This window comes from Giraffa tippelskirchi, chromosome 6 (assembly GCF_054371585.1).
Source record: "Giraffa tippelskirchi isolate mGirTip1 chromosome 6, T2T-mGirTip1v1.2.pri, whole genome shotgun sequence".
NCBI lineage: Eukaryota > Metazoa > Chordata > Mammalia > Artiodactyla > Giraffidae > Giraffa > Giraffa tippelskirchi.
This window is the reverse complement of record NC_137280.1, coordinates 92,526,809-92,549,931: the sequence shown is the minus strand read 5'-3', so window position 1 is coordinate 92,549,931 and position 23,123 is coordinate 92,526,809. Positions and strand designations below refer to the sequence as shown.

General features: G+C 47.2%; 1 protein-coding gene across 3 annotated transcripts in view; it reads left to right on the top strand.

The window, feature by feature from the left end:
- Nucleotides 1-4,681: 4,681 nt before the first annotated feature.
- Nucleotides 4,682-23,123, top strand: part of INSR (insulin receptor) — a 146,888-nt gene continuing 128,446 nt past the window's right edge. For all 3 annotated transcript variants that reach the window (XM_081498555.1, XM_081498554.1, XM_081498552.1), the window contains exon 1: nt 4,682-5,513. In XM_081498555.1, coding sequence (XP_081354681.1) covers nt 5,414-5,513 — 100 coding nt within the window. In that variant the 5' untranslated portion in view covers nt 4,682-5,413. The remainder of the gene's footprint in view (nt 5,514-23,123) is intronic.

Sequence of the window (23,123 nt, the reverse complement as noted above, 5' to 3'; positions counted from 1 at the left end):
TTTGAGAATACTTCTTTTTACACCCATGGAGAATATTTGTGCAGCGTCTAATTTCCTAGAAGTGAGACCAGTGGGAAAAAGCATCAATACAATTTATATGCTGAAAGTCATTGCCAAATCTACCCCCCTCATTGGCTGAACTCATTTATACCCGTGGGTTTTTTTTTAAATACTTAATGTAATTAAAAAATATTTATTTGGCTGCACCGGGTTTTAGTTGAGGCATAAGAACCTGGTTGCAGCAGGTGGGATCGAGTTCCCTGACCAGGGATGGAACTTGGGCTTTCTGCGTTGGAGGAATGGAGTCTTAGCCACTGGACCACCAGTGTTTATACCAGTGTTTATGTGCGTGCTTTCTCACAAGTCTTCACATTGTGTTACCGTTTTCCTGACTGTTGGCAAATTCAGTTGAAAGTGACATGGGCATATCTCTAACTATGAAGAAAGCTGAACATCCTTTTATATATTTTAATATTTTTTGTGTTCCATCTTTTTTTTCTTTTCTTTTCAGTGGTCTGTCTTTGTGCCTATTCATGTCCTTTGCCATTTTTATTTTGGCAAATAAAAGTTTGGACTTTTTTTTCCTCACTGAAAAAATTAGTATTATGTACTACACATTATGTAACATGCCAGAATGCATGCCCTTTATCTGTCACTTAAGTTGCATATGGTTTTCTCACTTTAAAAAAATCTGACGTTCGGTTTTATGCAGGATTTTATTTCACTATTCATATAATTCAATGTTTACATAGCCAGATTTGTTATTTTTAGATTTTAGATTTGCGTCTTGCTTGAAGAGATGTTCTCTACTTTGCAATTATAAAACAAAATTTCCATATTGCAGAGTCTTATGCTTTCTTTTTTGAGCGGCTATGGAATTCATCAAATACATCTAAAAATATTTATTTATTTGTTTGGCTGCACCAGGTCTTAGTTGCAGCACTCTGGATCTTTGATCTTTGTTGCAGCATGCAGGATCTTTAATTGTGTCATGTGGCATCTAGTTCCCTGAACAGGGATTGAACCTGGGCTCCCTACATTGGGAGCGTGGAGTCTTAGCTACTGAACCACCAGGGAAGTTCCATAAAACACATTTTTAGTAGTATAGAGATGCTCGGAGAAGGCAATGGCATCCCACTCCAGTACTCTTGCCTGGAAAATCCCATGGACGGAAAGAGCCTGGTGGGCTGCCGTCTATGGGGTCGTACAGAGTTGGACACGCGGAAGCGACTTAGCAGCAGCAGCAGCATGTACCCTGAATCTATGACAACAGTGATCTTGATGACTAGACTTCCTAGTGGTGAGCCTTCTTTGCCCTCCTGGCCCAAGTTCCACTTGATTCTGGTGTGGGTGTCATGTTCACGCAAGAGTCTGCCTGGTTCTGTTAGTAAATTCTCGCTGCTGGGTTTTTGCACTGTTACCCGCAAGGCAGATCCATCTGTAGTTTCCCCCTCTACTCCTAAATGTACTCTATTAAAGCAGGTTTCCATGGCAACACAGGAGTCAGGCTTTACACTGAGCTTCCTGCTTTAACATAACGGAAAACATTAACATAACATAACGCAAGATTGAGGAAGATTGTCCCAAAGGGACTTGCTAAAGTAAGACTCCAGCAAGGTGGTGGTGGTGTCTCTCCAAGCCCTCCGCGATGCATAACAAAAGTACAGTGTTTGGTGTTTATACTCATGAACCATGAAGTGATCTCTCTCTTTCCATCATGTCTTCAAGTATGGTATGTGTTTAAATGTCAGACCAAAGCCAACCTAAGAAAAACAAAGCCAAATGAAAGTCCCAAGTGGTTTTTCAAAACTATTAAAGCTTTTATTAATAATTTTGACATGATGTCAGACATCCTCAGTGGTAAAGAATCTGCTTGCCAATGCAGGAGACTTAGGAGACGTGGGCTGGATCCCTGGGTTGGGAAGATCCCCTGGAGGAGGGAATGGCAACCCGCTCCAGTATTCTTGCCTGGAAAATCCAATGGACAGAGGAGCCTGGTGGGCTACAGTCCATGGGGTCACAAAGAGTCAGATATGACTGAGTGACTGAGTACACACCTGCACAGATGTCCAGAAAAGTTGCACAAATAGTGCAATTAATCCTTATATACACACTTTTTATCAGATTTACCAATTTCATCACACTTTAAAAAATCACACCTGCTTTGTTCTTTCTCCATCTCTTTCTTTTTTTTCTGAACCATTTGAGAGTAAGTTGCAGATATTATGTTCCTTAACCCCTACATACTTCATTTGATGTTTATTACCTGAAGCCAAGGACATTCTGTTACATCACTTCAGTAAAAGGATCAAAATTAATATTGATACAGTATCTCTGTGGAACTGATAGACTCTTTTCAATCTTCCCCAAATGTCCCAATAATTTATTTTATTACAAAAGAAAATCCATGAGTAACTTTGATCTTTTTGTTAAGCCAAGTTTTTCTTTCATGAAGCTACCATTTTTCTTTTTTTGGACAAGCATGCTGCAGAGAGATACTTGCAGACCATGGAAATACCCCATTACTTTTCAAGCTTCCAACCATCACTTTAAGCGTTCATTGATGGCTCTTGCCATCTCCATTATTTTGGAGATTAGCAAATGGTGATTTTCTACTTCCACTCCAATGCTTTTAAGAAAAGGCAGAGGTTGACTTTCATTTTTTATATCCTGGTATTTTTTGGGGGGGTGGGGGGAGGTAGCTTACAGAAGAAATAATGAGGTTTTTTTTTTCTTCTGGAAGTGGAGGTATCTTCATTTTCTCCCAGTAAGTCACAACTACAATGATTCTTCTGACTTTACACCCAACTTTATGTGGAGGTCTTGTATCCTGAAGGATTTCCAGAGGGTAGTATGTCCCTTGGAATTTAACAAATGCCACCGGCCTGAAACTGTTGGTGGCTTTTCAGTCAGTTCAGTTCAGTCACTCAGTTGTGTCCGACTCTTTGTGACCCCATGGACTGTAGCACGCCAGGCTCCTCTGTCCATGGGATTTTCCAGACAAGAAAGTGGATAGCCATTTCCTTCTCCTCTTTTTTTTCTTTGCTCCAGCTACAGTGCCTGGCTCAGTTGTGAGAACACTGGCCTGTCCTCTGGGCCTTTGCACATGCCGTTCCCTCCACCCGGAACACTTTCTTGATGCTTCTCTGGGCTGGCTCTGCCTCCTCAGATTTCAGTTCAAAATCACCTCTTCAGAGAATCCTTCTGCCTCTCCCCGCCCCACCTTATAAAACATCTGATGTGTAACTTACTGGCTTTCTCCCCACACTGGGTTGTGAGGTCTACAAGGAAATGAATGGTATTTATTTGGCTCCCTGCAAATCCCCACTGCTTACTGCATGTTGATTTTTCCACTCAACAAATATTTATTAAGCAATGGATATGTCAGTCACTGGGTGTAAAATACTGAACATGATGGACAAGATTTCTGCCTTCCTGGGGAGGGGTGAATACATACAATAAGTCAGAATTTCAAGTAGAGACACCAGTGTGTTTTCCGGAACAGGAACAAACGGAGGAGGGGACAGGGAGTGTTTGCAAAGTGTGGTCAGGGAAGGCTCATTGGAATAGACAAGTGGAGCCAGACACTAGAGGGGCAGGGAGGCAGGAATAGATTTGAGTTAGAAGAACAGTGGGCCCAGCTACTGGCAAACTAATATTTGTTTAATAGATGAAAGAAAGAATGAATGCCCTCAGCCAACAGTTGTGCTGGGTGCTTTGTCATGCTTTATTTCTCCTGTGAGACTGTGTGCATGCGCATGCGTGCTCAGTCGTGTGTGTGTGTGTTGTGTATGTGTTTGTGTGTGTGTACGCACGTGAGCTCAGTGATGTCAAACTCTTTGCGACCCCATGGACTGTAGCCCTCCAGGCTCCTCTGTCCATGGGATTCTCCAGGCAAGAACACTGGAGTGGGTTGCCATTTCTTCCTCCAGGGGATCTTCCTGACCCAGGAATCTAACCTGTGTCTCCTGCATTGGTGGGCAAATTCTTTACCACTGAGCCACCTGGGAAGCCCTTACAACTCACCAAATCTGAGCTGCAGGTATCCTTACATGCATCATACAGATGAGGCCCATCGAGAGAGAGTAAAATTACTCATTCAAGGCTGCACAGGAAGTCTTAAGTGGAGGGACCAGATTCTCACTCTGTTCTGGCTTTTCTGTACTTAAGGCCCCTCTTCAGCAAGGCGAGGTGGCCACTGTCATGTGACTGACATTCGAACACACATGGACTCGGTCTGTGTGTTGAAAATTGGGTGTGTCCACCTGTGTCCTACCCAAGATCTCCAAAGCCTGGTTTGCACTTTTTTTTTTTTGCGAGTTTCTACACTTTCTCCTAGGGGTCATTTCTCCACCTTGAACCACGCATCGTGCGGAGGGGCCCAGGCTACCGAATACTTGAGCGCACGCAGCACGCGCGTGCACGTGGCTGTCCCCAGGCGCCTGGCTCTGGGCGGGGGTGCACTCTGGGGTAAGACATCTGGGGCGCTCAGGGCCAAACTCACTGGCCAGACTGTGACGAGGGGGAGGTGAACGCAACATTTAACGGAGAATCAAAAAGCCGAATAACCACGATAAACAATATTTTAATGCAATATCTTTTTTAAAAAATGAATTTTCCAAAGTCCCACGAAGAACAAACTAGCAAAATGTTTTAAACACGGGATCCGACTTGCCGAGTTGGTCAATCTGGGGCGCTCCCGGGCTCTGAGACAGGAGTCCTGGGGCTGTACGGGGTGCTAGGGCTGGGCAGCGATCTGGGGCGCCCCCTCGGCTAGGGCGCGACGGGGGCCTCCAGCGCGGGGCCCAGGATAGGGAGACTGGCGGGCGGGCGGGGCGGCGCCTCCCCCCTGCCCGTCCTCCTTCCACCCTTCTAGGGCCTCTGCCGGGCGCCGAGTCCCTTCCGAGCCCAGATCCGCGCCGCCTTTTCCCGCGGCCCGAACGGGGCCCAGCTGACGGGCCGCGTTGTTTACGGGCCGAGCAGCCCTGGCTCCCGCCGCCCGCCCGCCACCCGCCAGGCCAGGTGCCCGCCCGCCTGTCCGCACGTCCGTTTGTCCGCGCGTCCGAAGATCGGAGCTCCGGAGTGCTCAGGGCCAAGAGCCTAGAGTCAGGGGGGCGCAGCGTGGGGCTCCGGGCCCTAAGATCGTCGGGACTGGGGCCCGGGCCGCGGGGGCCCGGAGTCGGGACCGTCTCCACCCGGCCGCGCTGCCGAATTCGTAGCGGCGGAGGCCGCGCGCCCCTCCCGGGGCCGTTTCTAGAGTCCTCCCGGGCGCAGGCTGCGGGACCTTGGGCGGCCCGCGTGAAAGAGAAGGACGCGCGACCCCCAGCGCCTCTGGGGCGGCCGCTTCGGAGCATGCACCCCGCCGGCCAGCGCCTCGCGCTCTGATCCTTCGGCACCCCGCGCTCCCGCAGCCATGGGCGCCGGGGGCGGGCGGGGGGCGGCAGCCGTGCTGCTGATGGTGGTCGTCGCCGCGCTGCTGGTGGGCGCCGCGGGCCACCTGTACCCTGGAGAAGGTGAGTCTGGGGGGTCCCGGAGTAGGCGGGAAGCCGCGCGGGTGGGGAGGGGACCCTTTTCCAAAATGGAACCACCCCCCGTTGTGGACAGAGTGCCGTCCTCCGTCGGAGGGCTGGTGGCCCGGACCGTTTCTCCGGCTTCGCGGGGGGCGGGAAGCCGCTGACCTTGGCCTTTGCCCGCTTGGGCTTGCGGCTCCACGATCCGCATGCGGGCCCCGGGCTGGAGGAACCTTGCCCTAGTGCCCGCCCCTCCGCGGGCGCCTCTCCCGAGAGCGCTCCTCGAACCCTCGTGTCGGCCTCTCTGAGCCCACCACCTGGCTCCGGAGACGGGACACGCGTCCTCTCTGGGCCGCCTCCGAGAAGTGGGGTCATCGGACACTCTCGAACAGCCAAATGCCCCGGACACAGACGGTTTGGAGTGAGAATCGAGGGTGACTGACCGAAGGCAGGGTGGTCCCTTGAGATCCCAATAGCTTGGTGACGCTCCCTCAGGGGGCGAGGAATTGTAGAACCCGCCCCTTTCTTTCTGGTATCTAGACCCACGGCTACCCCTGACTTCAGTTCCATGTTTATACTCTGGAATTCTCTTTCCAGATGTCGGAGGCAAGCTCTAGCCTTTGGCAACAGCGCAGCTGTAGTAGCAGTAGTGTCAGCTTTTATGATTATTATAGCTAGTGTCACCGGATGCCTCGGGCTGGCTGGTCTTATCTCTCTGGATCTCTGCCGCAGCCCGTGGAGGCTGATACTGTTGTTGGTCCATTTCATAGAGGAGTAAACTGAGGCTCAGGAAGGACACAGAATTCACTTGCCCCAGAGTCAGAGCTAGAGAGAAGACAAATCTCTCTGATGGTGCCAGGGCCCAGGCCTCTGCCCAGCTGCCACGCCCCAGGAACCCTTGGTAACCTCCCTCCTCCACAGTTTTACCTGTCGGCTAGGCGGTCTCTAACCTGTGGTCAGCCCAGCACCCCGCACCCCCTCCCTTCTCAAGTCTCCCTCATGAGTGTCCCTGGGCTAGCAGCTCCCTGGTATGGGGAGAGGGGCAAGTCCCAGCATTTTCCTTGGGCTTGACAGCAGGTCTTTCTGGCTGCGGGTCAAGGATGGAAAATCCTTGAAGAGAATACATCTGGGGTTTCCCACCATGATGGCGGAGGCCCTGCTTTCAAAATATGTGTTGGGTTACTTCTTCAGATTTCTCCATAAAAGGAAATCAGTCCCGATGAGGAAGGGGTCAGGCAGGGAAGGAGCAGAAGTTCCTGAGTTGCCTGTCGGTGAGTGGGGATGCACGAGAAAGCACGTGGGGACTCTGGAGTTGACAAACCGGGTTTGTGGAGCACCTTTGCCAATTAGGCAAGGTCTCCAAGCACCCGAGTGTCTGGTATACAGTGGGTGCTCCTCCAAGGAAGGGTAGCAGTGGATTTAGGCTCTTGTTTAAAAAAAAAAAAACAAACAACCCAGACCAGCTGTTAGATCTGTATCAGGCTTTGCACGCCCATGCGCATGTGTGTCTGTGTGTGCGTGCACACCTGTATATGTATGTGGTTCCTTGCTCCTCTGTTCCTGGTAGCTTTAGTAATTAATGGTGGATTTGTGCCTGGGCTGGCTTTCCTGGTGGCTCATATGGTAAAGAATCTGCCTGTAGAAACCTGGGTTTGATCTCTGGATCAGGAAGATCCCCTGGAGAGGGGAATGGCTATCCACTCCAGTATTCTTGCCTGGAGAATCTCATGGATAGAGGAACCTGGTGGGCTACAGTCCATGGGGTCCCAAAGAGTCCGATACGACTGAACGACTTTCACTTTCAGGGGTCAGTGGATGGATTTACCACTTCTTACATGTTTATAGTTTCCACTAGGGAGAGGCTTATGTTTCTCTTGTTCGCTGCCACAGCTCCAGAGCCTAGAGCAGTCCCAGACACCTAGTAGATGTTTGATAAATTTATTTATTTTGACTGTGCTGGGTCTTCATTGCTGTGCTGGGCTTTTCTCTAGGTGTAATGATCAAGGCTACTCTCTAGTTGCTATGCACGGGCTTCTCATTCCGGTGGCTTCTCTTATTGTGGAGTCCGGGCTCTAGGGCACGCGGGCTTCAGTAGTTGTGGCATGTGTGCTCAATAGTTGTGGCTCCCTGGCCCTAGAGCACAGGCTCAGTAGCTGTGGCACTCGGACTTACCTGCTCTGCAGCACATGGGATCTTCCCACGCTGGAGATCGAACCCCTGTCCTCAGCATTGGCAGGCGGATTTGTCACCCTTGGACCACCAGGAAAGTCCTAAATATTTGTTCTAGATTCAACTCCTATCCTTCCTGTTCTCCCCAGGAGTCCAAGTCACGACTCGTTTATTCTCCACATAAAACCTAACTGACACAAATATAAGCAAAGTCTCTGCAGGCGCTATTCTACACACTCTGCATTGATAATCTCAATTAATCCTTACCACAGCACTCTGAGGTAAGGTTTATCATCCATTTTGAAGGTGAGGAACTTGAATGAGGTGGCAGTGCTGAGATGAGAACCCCGGTTTGTTAATAAAAGGTTTCTTAACAGAAGGTTCTTCTTGGGACTCTGAGCCTCCCCGCCCCAACCCCTGTGGTATAAAGGTTAACAAAATACTCTCGAATAAATGACATGTGATGCCCTTTGGAGGTTTGGGGAGGGGCGAGGAACTTTCTGGATCATTGGTTAATCTCTAGCAGCAAGCAGTGTGGCATTCTGTCTGGGGTGGGGGTGGGGTCGAGGGAGATGAGTGGGATTTTGAAGGACTAAGGACTCTCTCCACGATGTCATGTGGTGTGTGCCTGCCCATTTCATCCCCCCCGTGGTGTCTCTGTGGCTTGGCTGAACTGGGCAGTGGTTTTCCCTCCCATGTCTCCTTGGGTTGACCCACTCTGGCCCGAGATGACCCAGGAGCACTGCAAAGTCAGAGAATGAAGGCAAAGTGGGGTTAATTATAGTGGAAACTGAGTCTTGGCGGCGGCAGCGAATTGATGAGTTGAGGTGCTAGATGTTGCTTTTGGATCCCCCTTACCTCTCTAGGGTGGAATCTGGTGTTTCTCTTGTGGGTTCTCTGATGCTGATGCACTCCGGGACCCTCAGAGCAGAACTTCTGCTCTCTGGGTCAGTTCTCTGAGGTTCTTCCTAGTCTTTGCTTCCCTCCTGGTGACCTGCCCCTTGACCCTGCCCTGCTCATTTATAGAGGTCACTGGGGGCGAGCCTCACCCTGAGGGTCCCCACTTCCTCGCTGACATCCTTTATTTTTTGGCTAGAATAGACCTTCTCGATTTCTGTGCTCTTGATCTATGAGGTTCTTGATCTATGATAGTTCTTGGTTGCAGGGGGCTGTCTTGTGTCTCTTAAGGTGTTGCTTACTGTCTGTGGTCTCTGACCAGTAGCAATGCCCCTCTCCAAGTAATGACCTCCAAAAAGTGTCTCCAGACACCACCAACTGTCCTCTGAGTTGAGAACCACTGCTTTTGGTGCTAGTGGTAAAGAATCTACCTGCCAATGCAGGAGACACATATGAGATGCGAGTTCAATCCCTGGGTCAGGAAGATCCCCTGGAGGAAGGCATGGCAACCTGCTCCAGTATGCTTGCCTGGGAAATCCCATGGACAGAAGACACTGGCAAGCTGCAGTCGATGGGATCATAAAGAGTCAGACATGACTGAAGTGACTTAGTATGCAGGACACTTATCCACTTAGGTCCCCTCCTCTCTTCCCTCTGTTCAGGGATCTCCATCTGCCCAGGAGCCTTTTTCTTTTCAGCCTATAAACACTCAATACTCCCCAGGGCCCCGCTACCCACCACCCACCTTTGTCTTCCTCTGTCAAGCCTCCTCCAGCCGCTAATGGGCATTCATCACCCGTGCTCTCTCACCTTTCACCCACTGCTTTGCCCACAGCATCTGGCTTGTGTCTCCATTGCTTCGCCCATGGTGCTAGCAAAAGTCGTTCCTCACCTCCCAATGGCAGCCTCACCCCAGTTGACTTCTCTGGGTTTTGCCTCCCCTCTCCTGGTGAGTTTTCACCTGTACCTGGCTCCTCCCATCCTCTTTCTTCTTTTCCTCTGCTCCTTTTCCGGGCTGTTATTATCTTGGTCTTCATCGACGGCCATTGCCTACTCTGACTCTCTCTCACGCTCACTTTTTAATTTATATGTGGTCAAAGTCTTTAGAACAGGGGTCAAACCCTGCCCGCCCACGCCTGTTTTTGTAAATAAAGTTTTATTGGCATGCCGCCATGCCCGTTGGTTCACGCATCCTCTATGGCTGCTTTTGTACTCTAAGGGCAGAGTTGAACGGTTGCGATCGCGTGGCTCCCAACAATATTTACACTTGGGCCCTTTCCAGAGAAAGTTTGCCGACTCTGGATTTAGAACAAACTCCTCGAGGATCGTTATGACATGCCTCATAGCTTGTGTGGTCCCTGGTATGACTTTGAATGAATCAAGTTAAATGAAATGCCCAGGAAAAACACTGTGTTTTTCCCTTTACAGAGCAAGCCTTATTAAAGAAACTGATACCATTTGCTGTGCTGAATGTATGGGTTCTGATGGTGAGAAAATAACAGTGATGTTCCTTCTTTGGGTGTGTGTGTGTGAGAGATCTTTGGATTTATTTGTTTAAACGGTCTTCTTGGCATTGAATGAGGACTGTGCTATCAGCCCTGTCTCCAGTGCCAAGAGAAAGTGGTATCTGCTGGGAGATACCACTTGAGGGGCCTCTTGAGAACCCCTTATGTAAATTTCTATGAAGAACACAGTGGGGGTGACTTGGTTTATGTTTTGCAATTGGACCATATTTATGGTTTTTAAATTAAAATAATAACAGTGCATTCTTATTGCAAAAAAAAAAAATTGCACAAGTTTAGAGGGGGAAAAATAAAAGTTCCCTTTTGTCCCTAAAACCATTGTGTTTCAATCTTGGGAGATGACTATGCTATGTTTGGACTTCCCAGGTGGCTCAGTGGCAAAGAATGCATCTGCCAATGCAGGAGACACAGGTTTGATCCCTGGGTCGGGAAGATGCCCTGGAGAAGGAAATGGCAACCTACACCAGTATTCTTGCCTAGATAATCCCATGGACAGAGGAGCCTGGCAGGTTACAGTCCCCTGAGGTCACAAAGAGTTGGACATGACTGAGCTTATACACACACACACGTACACACACACACACACACAGGTGTGTGTGCTATTTTGGTGTGTATCTTTTTGTTCTGTTTTAAATATTTATTTCTTTGTTTGGCTGCTTCAGGTCTTAGCTGTGGTGCATGGGCTTCTCTTTAGTTGTGGCACACGGGCTTAGTCGCCCAGCAGCATGTGGGATCTCAGTTCTCCCGACCAGGGATCAAACCTGCATCCCCTGCACTGGAAGGCAGATTCTTAACCAGTGGACCTCCAGGGAAGTCCCCGTTTGGTGTGGATCTTTAAATATTTTTATTATAAAAATGGTGGTACAGCAAATCTGACTTTTTTGTGTGTGTACAGTTTTTACATTTTAATCCCTGCATAGAATTGTGTAGCTGTCCCCACAGTTAGGACACAGAAGTGTCCCATCTACCACCACCCAAACTCCTTCTAGCCAACCCTTTATTGTTATGCCATCCCCACCTCAAACCTCTGGCACACTTTGTATCCCTACAGTTTTTGCTAGACTTTTAAAAGTGTCTTAATTCCTGTGACTTCCCTGGTGGTCCAGTGGCTAAGACTCCATAGTCCCAATGCAAGGGGCCTGGGTTTGATCCCTGTTCAGGGACTTAAGATCCTGCCTGCTGTAAGCAAACATCCCACAAGCCACAATTAAGACCCAGGGCAGCCAAATAAATGAATAAATATTTTTAATAAGTATCTTATAATTGGATCAATAGTCTTAAGCTTGAAAACATCAGTACTCATAAGATTCTCATTATTTCTGGATTCCATATTTGTGAATTCACCTATTTGTGAAAATTTATTTGGCTTCCCTGGTGGCTCAGATGATAAAGAATCCGTCTGCAATGTGGGAGACCTGGGTTCGATCCCTGAGTTGGGAAGATCCCCTGGAGGAGGGCATTGCAACCCACTCCAGTATTCTTGTCTGGAGAATCTCCATGGATAGAAGAGCCTGGCAGGCTGTAGTCCATGGGGTCGCAGAGTCAGACACGACTGAGTGAGTAAGCACAGTACAGCACATTTGTAATTCCAAAATAAATACTCAGAGCTTTAACGGTTTTCCTGGACATGCACCAGGAGGCACAAGTGGCAAAAATTTGGGATCATCTGACAGGCATGTTCCAGCTCAGATCAAACAAGGTGACATCTTGCCTTCTCATTGCATCTCTCCTGTTGTGGATTCATAAATCTCCAAAGATTAAGACAAACATCCTTAAAAAACTTTTTTAATTGAAGTATACTTGGTTCACAATGTTGTGTTAGTTTCTGGTGTACAGCAAAGTAATTCAGTTCTATATATGTGCACATTTGTTGTTCAGTCACTCCATCGTGTCCAACTCTTTGCGACCCCATGGACTGTAGCCCGCTAGGCTCCATGGGATTTCCCAGGCAAGAATACTGGAGTGGGTTGCCATTTCCTCCTCCAGGGGATCTTCCTGACCCAGGGATCAAACCCACATCTCCTGCACTGGCAGGTGGATTCTTTACCACTGAGCCACCTGGGAAACCCTTGAGAGATGAGAGATGGCAGAGAGCCCCTAGCTTGTGTTTCAAGGAGCAGGGAGGTCCTCCTGTGTTCTGCTGACCCTGGTGCTGAGCCATTCCCCAGTGGCTGTCAGGGCTTCTAGAAACCTATTTTGTTTCCAGCAGAGTGAGATTCGTTCTGTGTTGCCCAGTGCAGACTGGATATGAGGTCCAGTTGGAGTTCAAGGGAGACTGATGAGAATTAAAATTTGATGTCAAATCGGAGCCTTTCTTTCAGTTCGTTCAGGGGATGGTGTCCCATCAAGTTGAGAGGGTACCTTCTGTTTCGTGTTCAGGAAGAGCAGGCTGTTACCAGGAGGTGCCTGCTTCTCTCCCATGACTTTATGAGAAGGTGGAAAACATAGGTACTTTTGAAAAACTGTATTTAGTAAGAGTATGGAAAAAGGTAGTGGTTGGACACAAAGGGATAAAGAAAGCAGGCCTCCCCCTGTTTTCTGATGGCCTTTCTGTGACTTCTTGTTGCTAATCTGTTTTCAACCATGGATCTGGTTTCCTTGCAGGAGATCAGAAAACGGATAAATTCTCACCAAGACGTTTCTTCCTAATTATATCCAGTTACATATTGAAGACATCTGCTACTTTTTTGTTGTTGTTGTTCTTACAAGACTTCCCTTGGTTTTCTTTTTAAAAAATGTGTTATTTATTTTTGACTGCACTGGGTCTTAATTGTTGTATGTGGGCTATTCTCTAGTTGCCGTGCGCTGGCTTCTCATCACAGCGGCTTCTCTAGTTGCGGACCATAGGCTCTAGGGTGTGCAAGCTTCTGCAGTTGCAACACTTGGGTTCAGTAGTTGCTCCATGGCACGTGGGATCTTCCCGGACCAGGGATCGAACCCGTGTCCCCTGCATTGGCAGGCAGAGTCCAGGAAAGTCCCAAGACTTCTCTTGGTATTTTTTCTGGTGTCTTTTGTGGCATCATCTGTATATGTGAGGAGGTAGGACTCTTGAAATGGCATGGAAGCCCCTTGTAACCTTGTGGTTTGATGGGTGTTGTCCTTGGGGTGGTCTATACAGAGGTATGGAATTGACTGGAGGGATTAGCCTAGCTGTTCTGGAGCTTTCAGAGAAGCTTGTGGAAGATATGGTGTCAGGGTGACTGTGCGTCTTTGATCCTCTCTCTGGTTCCCTGGTCTTAAATACTGTGCTCTCCAGACCTTCCATACCCCTTCTATCCTTTTATCCTCCTGGTTTTATCACATACTGTCATCACTTCTGCCTGCATCCACCCCTCGCCCCAAGCTCCAGGTCTACATCTTCCCAACACCCGCTGGGTCCACATCCCAGAGCATCCCAAAGGCCCCCACAGACTCAGTGTGCCCAAGTCTGAGCCTGTTGTCCTTGCCACTGGTTCTATTTGGCCCTCTCCAGGTTCATCAACAATGGTGCCTCACCCCCCGCCCCCACCCCATCTCCCTGGGAACCGAGTCCCCACTGATGCTGGTTCCTTAGATGACTCTGCGGTCTTGTCTGTTTCCTTCTGCACCCACCCCATGACAGGCCCCCTAGGCCAAGCCACAGAGGTGGTTCCAGAGTGTCCTGTCCAATACCTTCTCTTCCCTACTACCAGAGAGATTTTTCTACTTGCTGCTTCGGTCCGTCTACAGCTGCCAGCTCAATCAACCCATCCCCCTGGAAGTTGAGCCTGGCCTTAGCTGGGCAGCATGTGGTCTCAATTCCCTGACTTCATGACTGCACTTCCTTGGGGTTCTCTCTTCTTTATGTGCTTGCGTTTGCTTCCTGTGCCCCAAGGACTTTTCTTTCTTCTTTTCACCCATGGATTCCTACTTTCTCCTCATGGAAGTGGGTCAGAGACCTCCTTCCTCCCCTCTCTGGCTTCATAACCCACCCCATTCTCCTTCCCTTTCAGCACAGACCGGGTGTATCTGTCTGGGTCCCCACAGACATTGGTCTGCCCAGTGGAGGTGCGTTCTGGTGAAACGCTAACTACACAGTAAATGAAACCGTACTCTTAAGTGTGGGTCCAGAGAAGGGCTTGATACATGTTTGTCTAAAGTAGGAAGCAGTCTATCCCGGAGTGGCCACGTCCTGGAAAGGAGGGGAAAAGAACTGTTGTGGTCTGAATTGCCACCTCTCTGCTTCCCATTCATCGGTTGAAACCTTAACTCCTCAACGTGGCTGTATTTGGAGAGAGAGCTTTTAGGAAGTAATTAAGGTTAAATGAGGTCATGAGAGGGCAGTCCTAAACCAATAGGACTGGTGGCCTCAGAATGAGGAGGGACTTCCCTGGTGGTTGAGTGGGTAAGACTCGACCTCCCAATGCAGGGGTCCCAGGTTCGATCCTTGCTCAGGGAACTAGATTCCACATGCCGCAGCTAAAGATCACATGTGCTGCGACTAAGACCAGGTGGAACCAAGTAAATTAAAAAACAAAACAACAACCAACAACCACAAAGAAGGCAACTAATGGTATTGATCCTGGAACAGAGTGCTCAGAGGAACAGGTGGGGCTGGAGAGGTGACCCAGGTTGGGTGGATGGTATGTTTGTCCTATGTGAGTCCCTGTCATATCATTGAGCACCTCATTTAAAATGCAGGTTCATGGGCTGGGCTCCCAGAGACATTGATTCATTTGATCCAGAGTTTGGCCTAAGAATCTGCATTTTAACATACACCTCCCCCTCCCCCAACACTCCAGGTGATTCTGATGGTCCACAGAGAATTTTTATTAAAGGAAGAGATACTCTATTTTTAAAAATATTTATTTATGGCTGTGCTGGGTCTTCGTTGCTATGTGGGCTTTTTTTTGCTTGTTTTGGTAAACAGGGGGTACTCTCCAGTTGCGGTGCCCAGACTTCTCGTTACAGTGGCTTCTCTTGTTGCGAAGCATGGATTCTAGGGCGCTTGGGCTTTAGCAGTTGTGGCTCGTGGGTTCAGTAGTTGTGACTTCCAGGATCTAGAGCACAGGTTCAGTAGTTGTGACACATGGGCTTAGTTGCTCTGAGGCATGTGAGATCTTCCCAGATCAGGGATTGAACCCATGCCTTCTGCATTGACAGGCAGATTCTTTACCACTGAGCCACCAGGGAAGACCTCCACTGAATATTTTGAGAAATGCTATGTGATGGCTAAGGACACAGGTGTGGGAATCCTAAGGACCTATGTGTGATGGACTGAATTGTGTCCCCCCACCATCCACAAACACACATGTTGAAGTCCCAACCCTCTAACACCTCAGAATGTGACTGTCTTTGGAGATTGGGTCTTTAAAGAGGCAGTCAAGGTAAAATGAGATAATCAGCGTGGCCTCTAAGCTAATAAGTCATGTGCTCAGTCATGTCCTTCTCTTTGTGGCTCCATGGACTGCTGCCAGCCAGGCTTCTCTGTCCATGAGTTTTCCTGAGCAAGAACATTGGATTGGGTTGCTGTTTCCTCCTGCAGGGGATTTTCCTGACCCAGGGATCGAGTCCACGTCTCATGCACTGGCAGGTAGGTTCTTTAGCAGTGAGCCACCTGGGAAGCCCATTTGCTGATAAGACTGATATCTTTATAAGAGGAGATTAGGACACAGACACACCCAGAGGGTAGAGCATGTGAGGACACAGGGAGAAGACGGCCGTCTACAAGCCAAGGAGAGAGGCTTCAGAAAGAATCAGTTCTGCTGACACCTTAATCTCGGACTTCTGGCGTCCAGAATTGGGAGAAAATAAATTCCTCTTGTTTAAGCCACCTGGTCTGTGGTCGTTTTGTTAGGGATGGCGCAGCAGACTAATATGCTGGGTTTAAATCCCAGCTCTGTCTCCTTCTGGCTTTGTTACCTGGAGGAGGACATGTTTCTTTCTGAGCCTCAGTTTCTTTCCTCTTTGAGGAATCTGTCTTGGTGACAGATTTGTCTTGCCTGTTGCCCAGACCCCAATCTTGTGTATCTCACAGCTCAGGGTATTTACTGCCCTTCTGTGTCCAGCCATTTCCAGCAGAATCCATCTCACACACTTTTGTTGTTGTTGTTCAGTTGCCAAGTCATGTCCAACTCTTTGAGACCCATGGACTGCAGCACACCAGGCTTCCCTGTCCCTCACCATCTCCTGGAGTTCGCCCAAGTTCATGTCCATTGAATCGGTGATGCCATCCAACCGTCTCATCCTCTGTCATCCCCTTCTCCTCCTGCCCTCGATCTTTCCCAGCATCAGGGTCTTTTCCAATGAGTCAACTCTCTGCAAGAGGTGGACAAAGTATTGGAGCTTCAGCTTTAGCATCAGTGCTTCCAGTGAATATTCAGAGTTGACTTCCTTTAGGATGACTGGTTTGATATCCAAGGGACTCTCAAGAGTCTTCTCCAGCACCACAATTCAAAAGCATCAATTCTTTGGCACTCAGCCTTCTTTATGGTCCAACTCTCTTATCTGTAATGACTACTGGAAAAACCATAGCTTTGACGATATAGACCTTTGTCAGCAAAGTGATGTCTCTGCTTTTTAATATGCTGTCTAGGTTCTGGCTGAAGTCAGTTTTAAGAGCCAGTCTTAAGAGCAGGCAGGTGGAGACTCATAAGGGTATCTGGCACCTCGGTGTGCCCAAGTTCTAATTTCTGAAGGGAATAAATCTGGGAATTGGTTCCAAGTAGCTTGGAGTGAAGAACTGATATGTATACATGGCTGGACGCTGGTTCTCCTCTATTCTTCCTACCCTTCATCACGTGACTATCATCATTTATAGATGAGGAAACTGAGGCACACAGGCATTAAATATATGACTCAGGATTATACTGTTGGCAGGTGCCCGTGCTGGAGTGGGAGGCCAGATCTGTTGTGTTTCTCTCTCTCTCTCTTTTTTAAAAAATTATCTCTTTATTTTTGGCTGCACCAGCTCTTAGTTGCGCCACACGGGATCTTCCATCTTTGTTGAGGCACTCAGGATCTTTACTTGTGGCACGTGAACTCTCAGTTGCAGTGTGTGGGACCTAGTTCCCAGATCGGGGATGGAGCCCAGGCCCCCTGGATTGGGAGTGTGGAGTCTTAGCCACTGGACCACTAGGGAAGTTTCCAGATCTGTTGGGTTTCTAGCGTGCCCTGAAACTGGTGTGGGTGGTGGCCTGACACCTGAACCCAAGACTTGTTGGCCAGGACTCCTGAATTTTGGAAGAAGCAGTGTTAAGACTGGAAAGAATGCAGAGAGGAACGTGTGGCCCCGGAAGAGGCCACCAGGAAGCATTTGAAGAATGTTTGAAGAACGTACACGCTTGAAAGCAAAAAGTATCACTCTTAGCGCTGTAAAGAAGTTTCAGAATCTTCTAGACATCTTCCTCACAGATGCTCTGTACTTATTTGCTGTTTTCATGGTGAAGAGAAAACCAGGGGAGAGGGGACACTTTCCAAGACGGCTCTCGTATCCGTCTTCTCTCCAACTGTGAAATTCATAGATTCTTGTGGCCAAGAGGGGAACTTCAAGACTAGCACTGTCTGCTTTGATGGAAAGTCTATAGTTGCACTATCCAATATGGTGGCCGCTATCCACATGATGCTCTTGAAATTGTGGCCAGGGCAAATAGATTTTTACCTTAATAGTCTGTATAGTCAAAGCTATGGTTTTTCTGGTAGTGATGTATGGATGTGAGAGTTGGACCATGACAAGGGCTGAGTACTGAAGAATTGATGCTTTTGAACTGTGGTGCTGGAGAAGACTCTTGAGAGTCCCTTGGACTGCAAGGAGATAAAACCAGTCAATCCTAAAGGAAATCAATCCTGAACATTCATTGGAAGGACTGATGCTGAAGCTCTAGTACTTTGGCCACCTGATGAGAAGAGCCAACTCATTGGAAAAGACCCTGATGCTAGAAAAGATTGAAGGCAAAAGGAGAAGGGGGCAACAGAGGAAGAGATGGTTGGATGGCATCACTGACTCAGTAGACATGAGTTTGAGAAAATTCAGGGAGATAGTGGAGGACAGGGAAGCCTAGTGTGCTGCAGTCCATGAGGTCAAAAAGCGTCGGACGCGACTTAGACTGAACAACCACAGACTTTAACTCATTGAAATGTAAATGTGAAAAATGTAAACATAAAGTCTTGTTTAACTTTAGTTGACTGAAATGTCAGAAAATCAATACTTGATTCTGTTATTGAACAACTGTTTTTGGGGAGGATATAAAGAACACTACATTTTCAATGATTCATTTTGTGGCATATGCATATACTGATTGAGTATTTCTGATTAAAATTTAGCATCTAAATTGAGACATATTGCAAGTGTATAAGACACATGGCATTTGGGAGGCATAATGTGAAAAAAATCTTGCAGTTTTTTTTTTTTTTTAGTATTGTTTACATGCTGAAGTGAAATTTTTGGATACATTGGATTAAGTATATTTAATTTCAGTGTTTCTTTTTTACTTTTTTAGAGAAAATTTAAAATTCTATTATGTTTCTATCAGATAAGGCTATTCTAGACCCTACACACCCTGGTGACCTATAGCGATGAGCTGTAGCTTGCTGTCACTCTTGACCTTCCAATGAAGTAGGCACAACAGAATAATTCTTATTGCTCTGTTTGTGTAGGTTTTAGTCCTGGCATCACCTCCTCTGGGAAGCCCTTCTTGACTGTCCCAGGCTTAGTCAAGTAGCTTGTTTTTTTATGATTTCTTCTAGCCTTTGACACTGCCCTTAACTAACTGAGATATCCTCCTCAGTTATACCTTCAGTTGATTTGAGTAGTTAATAGCAACTATAGTCTCTGAGACCCAGGGCAGTCTGTATAATATTCTTTTAAGCACTTCCAGTTCCTGGAACAGCAGAAACAGGTTTTCAGCAGATAGGTGCTGCAGGAGTGAATGAAGAAAACCATATTTAGCAAGCTTCCTCCGGGTTGTCACCACATGGACATTATTTCATTGTTTCCTTATTTAAGTCACATTCATCTGCTTCTTCGTTAGGTATGTTTTTGAAAAAACAGAGGTGGAGAAACTGTAACATAGTTACAGCATAAACTTTGCCTTTAATTGCTGGGTTGAAATCTCAGTTACCCCTTACAACTCATTCTGTGTGAATCTTGAATTGCTCATCACAAAAATGGGCATAGACCATTTTATTTATCTGCTTCCTCTGGGGTTAGCTTTAGAATTCATCAAGAGAGGACTTCCCTGGTGGTATAGTAGATAAGAATCCGCCTGCCAGTGCAGGAAATATGGGTTCGATCCCTGGTCTGGGAAGATTCCACATGCCCCAGGGCAACTAAGCTTGAGTGCCACAATTACAGAGCCTCAGCTTTAGAGCCTCAGAGCTGCAACTACTGAGCTCATGAGCCTAAGTCTGTGTCTGCAACAATAGAAGCCACCGCAATGAGAAGCCCCAGCGCTGCAACTAGAGAGTAGCCCCTGCTCACCACAACTAGAAAAACCCGTGCATAGCAATGAAGACGGAATGTAACCAAAAATTAAATAAATAATTAAAAAAAGAGAGAGAACGTGTCTGCCGGAACATGGCCAAGTGCTTTACATAGTGAGTGTGTTAGTTGTCACCAGGACTGCCTTCCTCCCCTGATCCCTGTGGTCCTTCCCTATCTGTGTGTAGAGTGATGGTTAACCAGGTGCCACTTACTGAGGACCTGAAGTATCCTTCAGTTTCCCACCCAGAGGTATTAAAAACCAGTGCAAAGTCCTACATATATTGCTGGCACCACTTCTAACATCCTCTGGGTATTTTCTGTCCCCGCAGTAAATTGCTCTATTGTCTTATACTAATAGGGACACATAAGGCTTTAATGAAGAGAACGAAATGGCAACCCACTCCAGTATCCTTGCCTGGGAAATCCCATGGACAGAGGAGCCTGGTGGGCTGCAGTCCATGGGGTAGCAAAGAGTCGGACACGACTGAGCAACTAAACAACCACCATTATAGCTTTAATGACTCAAGGTAGAGTCATTGGAGATTAAAAAATAAAGCAATTCTTTGTTGTCCCGGGTAGTTATAGTCATTTAATTTTTAAGCAATGACTTTATTGAGAGCAAATTCAATACCATACAATTCTCCTATTTAAAGTTTACCATTTAAAGGTTCTTTGTACATTAGTATAGTCACAGAATTGGGCAACCATCACTATGATCAATTTAGAACATTTTCATCAGTCCTCCCAAAGAAATCCCATACTCTTTATCTGTCACTCCGCATTTCCCTCTCTCGAACCCCTTGAAACCACTAATCTACTTTCTGTGGATTTGCCTATTCTGGATATTTCATGTAAATGGAATCATTCCACATGTGGTCTTTTGTGACTGGCCTCTTTCACTGAGCATCATGTTTTCAATGTTCATCCCTTTTGTAGCTGATGTCAGGGTTTTCTCCTCTGTTATCGTTGAATAATCTTCCTCTGTATGGACATGCTACATTTCATGGACATGTAATGTTGGCTTGTTTCCCCCTTGTTGGTTATCATAAATAATTATGCTATGGACATTTGTACACACATTTCTGGTTGGACCTATGTTTTCATTTCACCTAGGAATGAAGTTTCTGGGTTATATGGTTACTCTTTGCTTAATCTTTTGAGGGGCTGCAAGACTATTTTCCACAACAGCAGCTGAGCCATTTTCCATTCCCACCAGTAATGTATAAGGGTTTTAATTTCTCCACTTCTGTGTCAACTATTGTTATTGTCTGTCTTTTTAATTTTAGCCATCTTGGTGGAAGTGAAGTAGTATCTCACTGTGGTTTGGATTTACATTTCCCTGATGTTCAACAGCTGGTTAATCTTTGAATGCATGTTCATATCTGATTTCTCCCACAACTTGGGAAGGATGGTGTTTTTGTATCTGCACCAATTTCACAAGTGTGTGTGTGTGTGTGTGTGTGTGTGTGTGCGCGCGCACGTGCGTGCAGGTAACATAGAGTTACAAGGCTCAGGCTTGAGAAGCCCAGACCTGAGATCAGTCTAAGCTGTACACTGCCAGATATAGCACAGGACACCAAGTTAAATTTGAATTTAATATAAACAATGAGTAATTTTTAAGGATAAGTATGTCCCAAACATTGCACGAGACAGACTTACCTAAAAAGTACTCCTTGCTTATCTGAAATTCAAATTTAACTGGGTGTTCTGCATTTTTTTATAAATTTTTAATTAACTAATTTATGACCATGCTGGATCTTCATTACCGCTCAGGCTTTTCTCCAGTTGCAGTGAGTGGGGGCTATTCTCTAGTTGCAGTTCAAGGGCTTCTCATTGCAGTGGCTTCTCTTGTTGCAGAGCACAGGCTCTAGGGTGCTCGGGGTTCAGTAGTTGCAGTTCCTGGGCTCTAGAGCACAGGCTCAATAGTTGTGGCACATGGGGGCTTAGCTGCTCCAAGCATGTGGGATCTTCCTGTACCAGGGATGCAACCGTGTCTCCTACATTAGATGGTGGATTCTTTGCCACTGAGCCACCAGGGAAGCCCTGTCCTTCATTTTTGTTTGCTAAATGTAGCAACCTTGAATTTTACTGGTGGGTCGTATGTCCTTGTCTGATTGGCTTTGCCTCTCAGAGTTTTCTCATCTGTGGGGTGCAGATGGAGCCTCTTGGGAGGGATCAAAGTGCGGTACCTGTCTAGACAGACCTCTGTGTGTAGATGCTGTTGATGTGAATGAAGCTGGGAGCCTTAGACGAGGCTTGGGTGGCATGAGTGTGTGGTATTGGAACTGACATCCTAGTCCTCTTGAAGGTGTCTGCCAACCTCCTACTGAGTGAGTTGTGTGTTTTGGCAAGGAGAGGCTGTCTAAGGAATTCACATCTGATGAATGTTAACTCCAGTGTAAGGAACACAGGAGGAGGGAAGGATCTAAATAAGTATATGGAGGAAAGGAAATAAGAGAAGTCTTCCTGGAGGAGGTGGCCTCTGAATTAGATCTTGAAGGATGGTGAGCTGGATTTCAAAGTAGGGAGCTAAGATATAAAGAACTTTGACAGACAAAGGGACTCGAGCTACTGTATTCAGAACAGTGGCCACTTGGTGCACATGTCTATTTCCATTCATACTAACTAAAGTGAAATCAAATACTCAGCTCCTCAGTCTTATATAGGCCACATTTCAAGTGCTTGACAACCACAAATGGCTGGTGGCTTTCATATGACCAGCACATATGTAGAACATCTCTATTGTTGCAGAAGTGCTGTTGGACTTTGTCAGAGTAAGGCAGGGGTCACCAGACTACCACCTCAAGGGAAAACACCAGCCCACAGCCTGCTTTTATAATAAAGGTTTATTGGAACACAGCCATAGCCACTCATGGTCTTTGGGCTGCTTTTGAGCTGTAGTGATAGAGTGGAATAGTCTAAACAGGGACTGACCGAAAAGCAGAATGTATTTACTATCTGAGCCTTTATAGAAAATATTTGCCCACCTTGGTCTAGGGGGATGAAAGCACAGAGCCTAGAGGTGACACCGTGATGCGTTTGGGAGAAATAAACAATAACAAAATAGCTGACATTAATTGAGCACCTAGTGTGTGCCAGCCACTGCTTGGGTGTCTGCATTATTTCATTCCCTTCTCTTCACAGGTCATGTTATGGGAGGCGGGAGGCTTGGAAGACCCTCTTGTAATTGGAGAGTAGTGGACAGGCCTGTTTTACATGGAGCAGAGGATGGAGGGGCAGAACCTTGAGAGCTGTGAGAGGGAAAGTACAGGGTGCTGGGGAGCCATAGAGGGTGTCAGAGCAAGGGAGAGACCAACTGCAGGAGAATAGGTGTGCAGGATGTTTGTACTGGGGAGATCAGACTCTCTGGGAAGCCCTTGACACACCTGGGTAAAAAGTAATTAGACTGTGGCTGCCTGCCAGGAGGGCAGGTTGGGAAGGAGAGTCAGGAAAATGAGAGAATTGACAAGACACAGCCAGGTCTCCTTGCCCCATTTCTGATGTGGGCACCTTTATCCCCATAAATCCATTTCTTGACGATGTTTCACATTGACTCACTGGAGACGGCTCCCCTTTCCCCTTCTG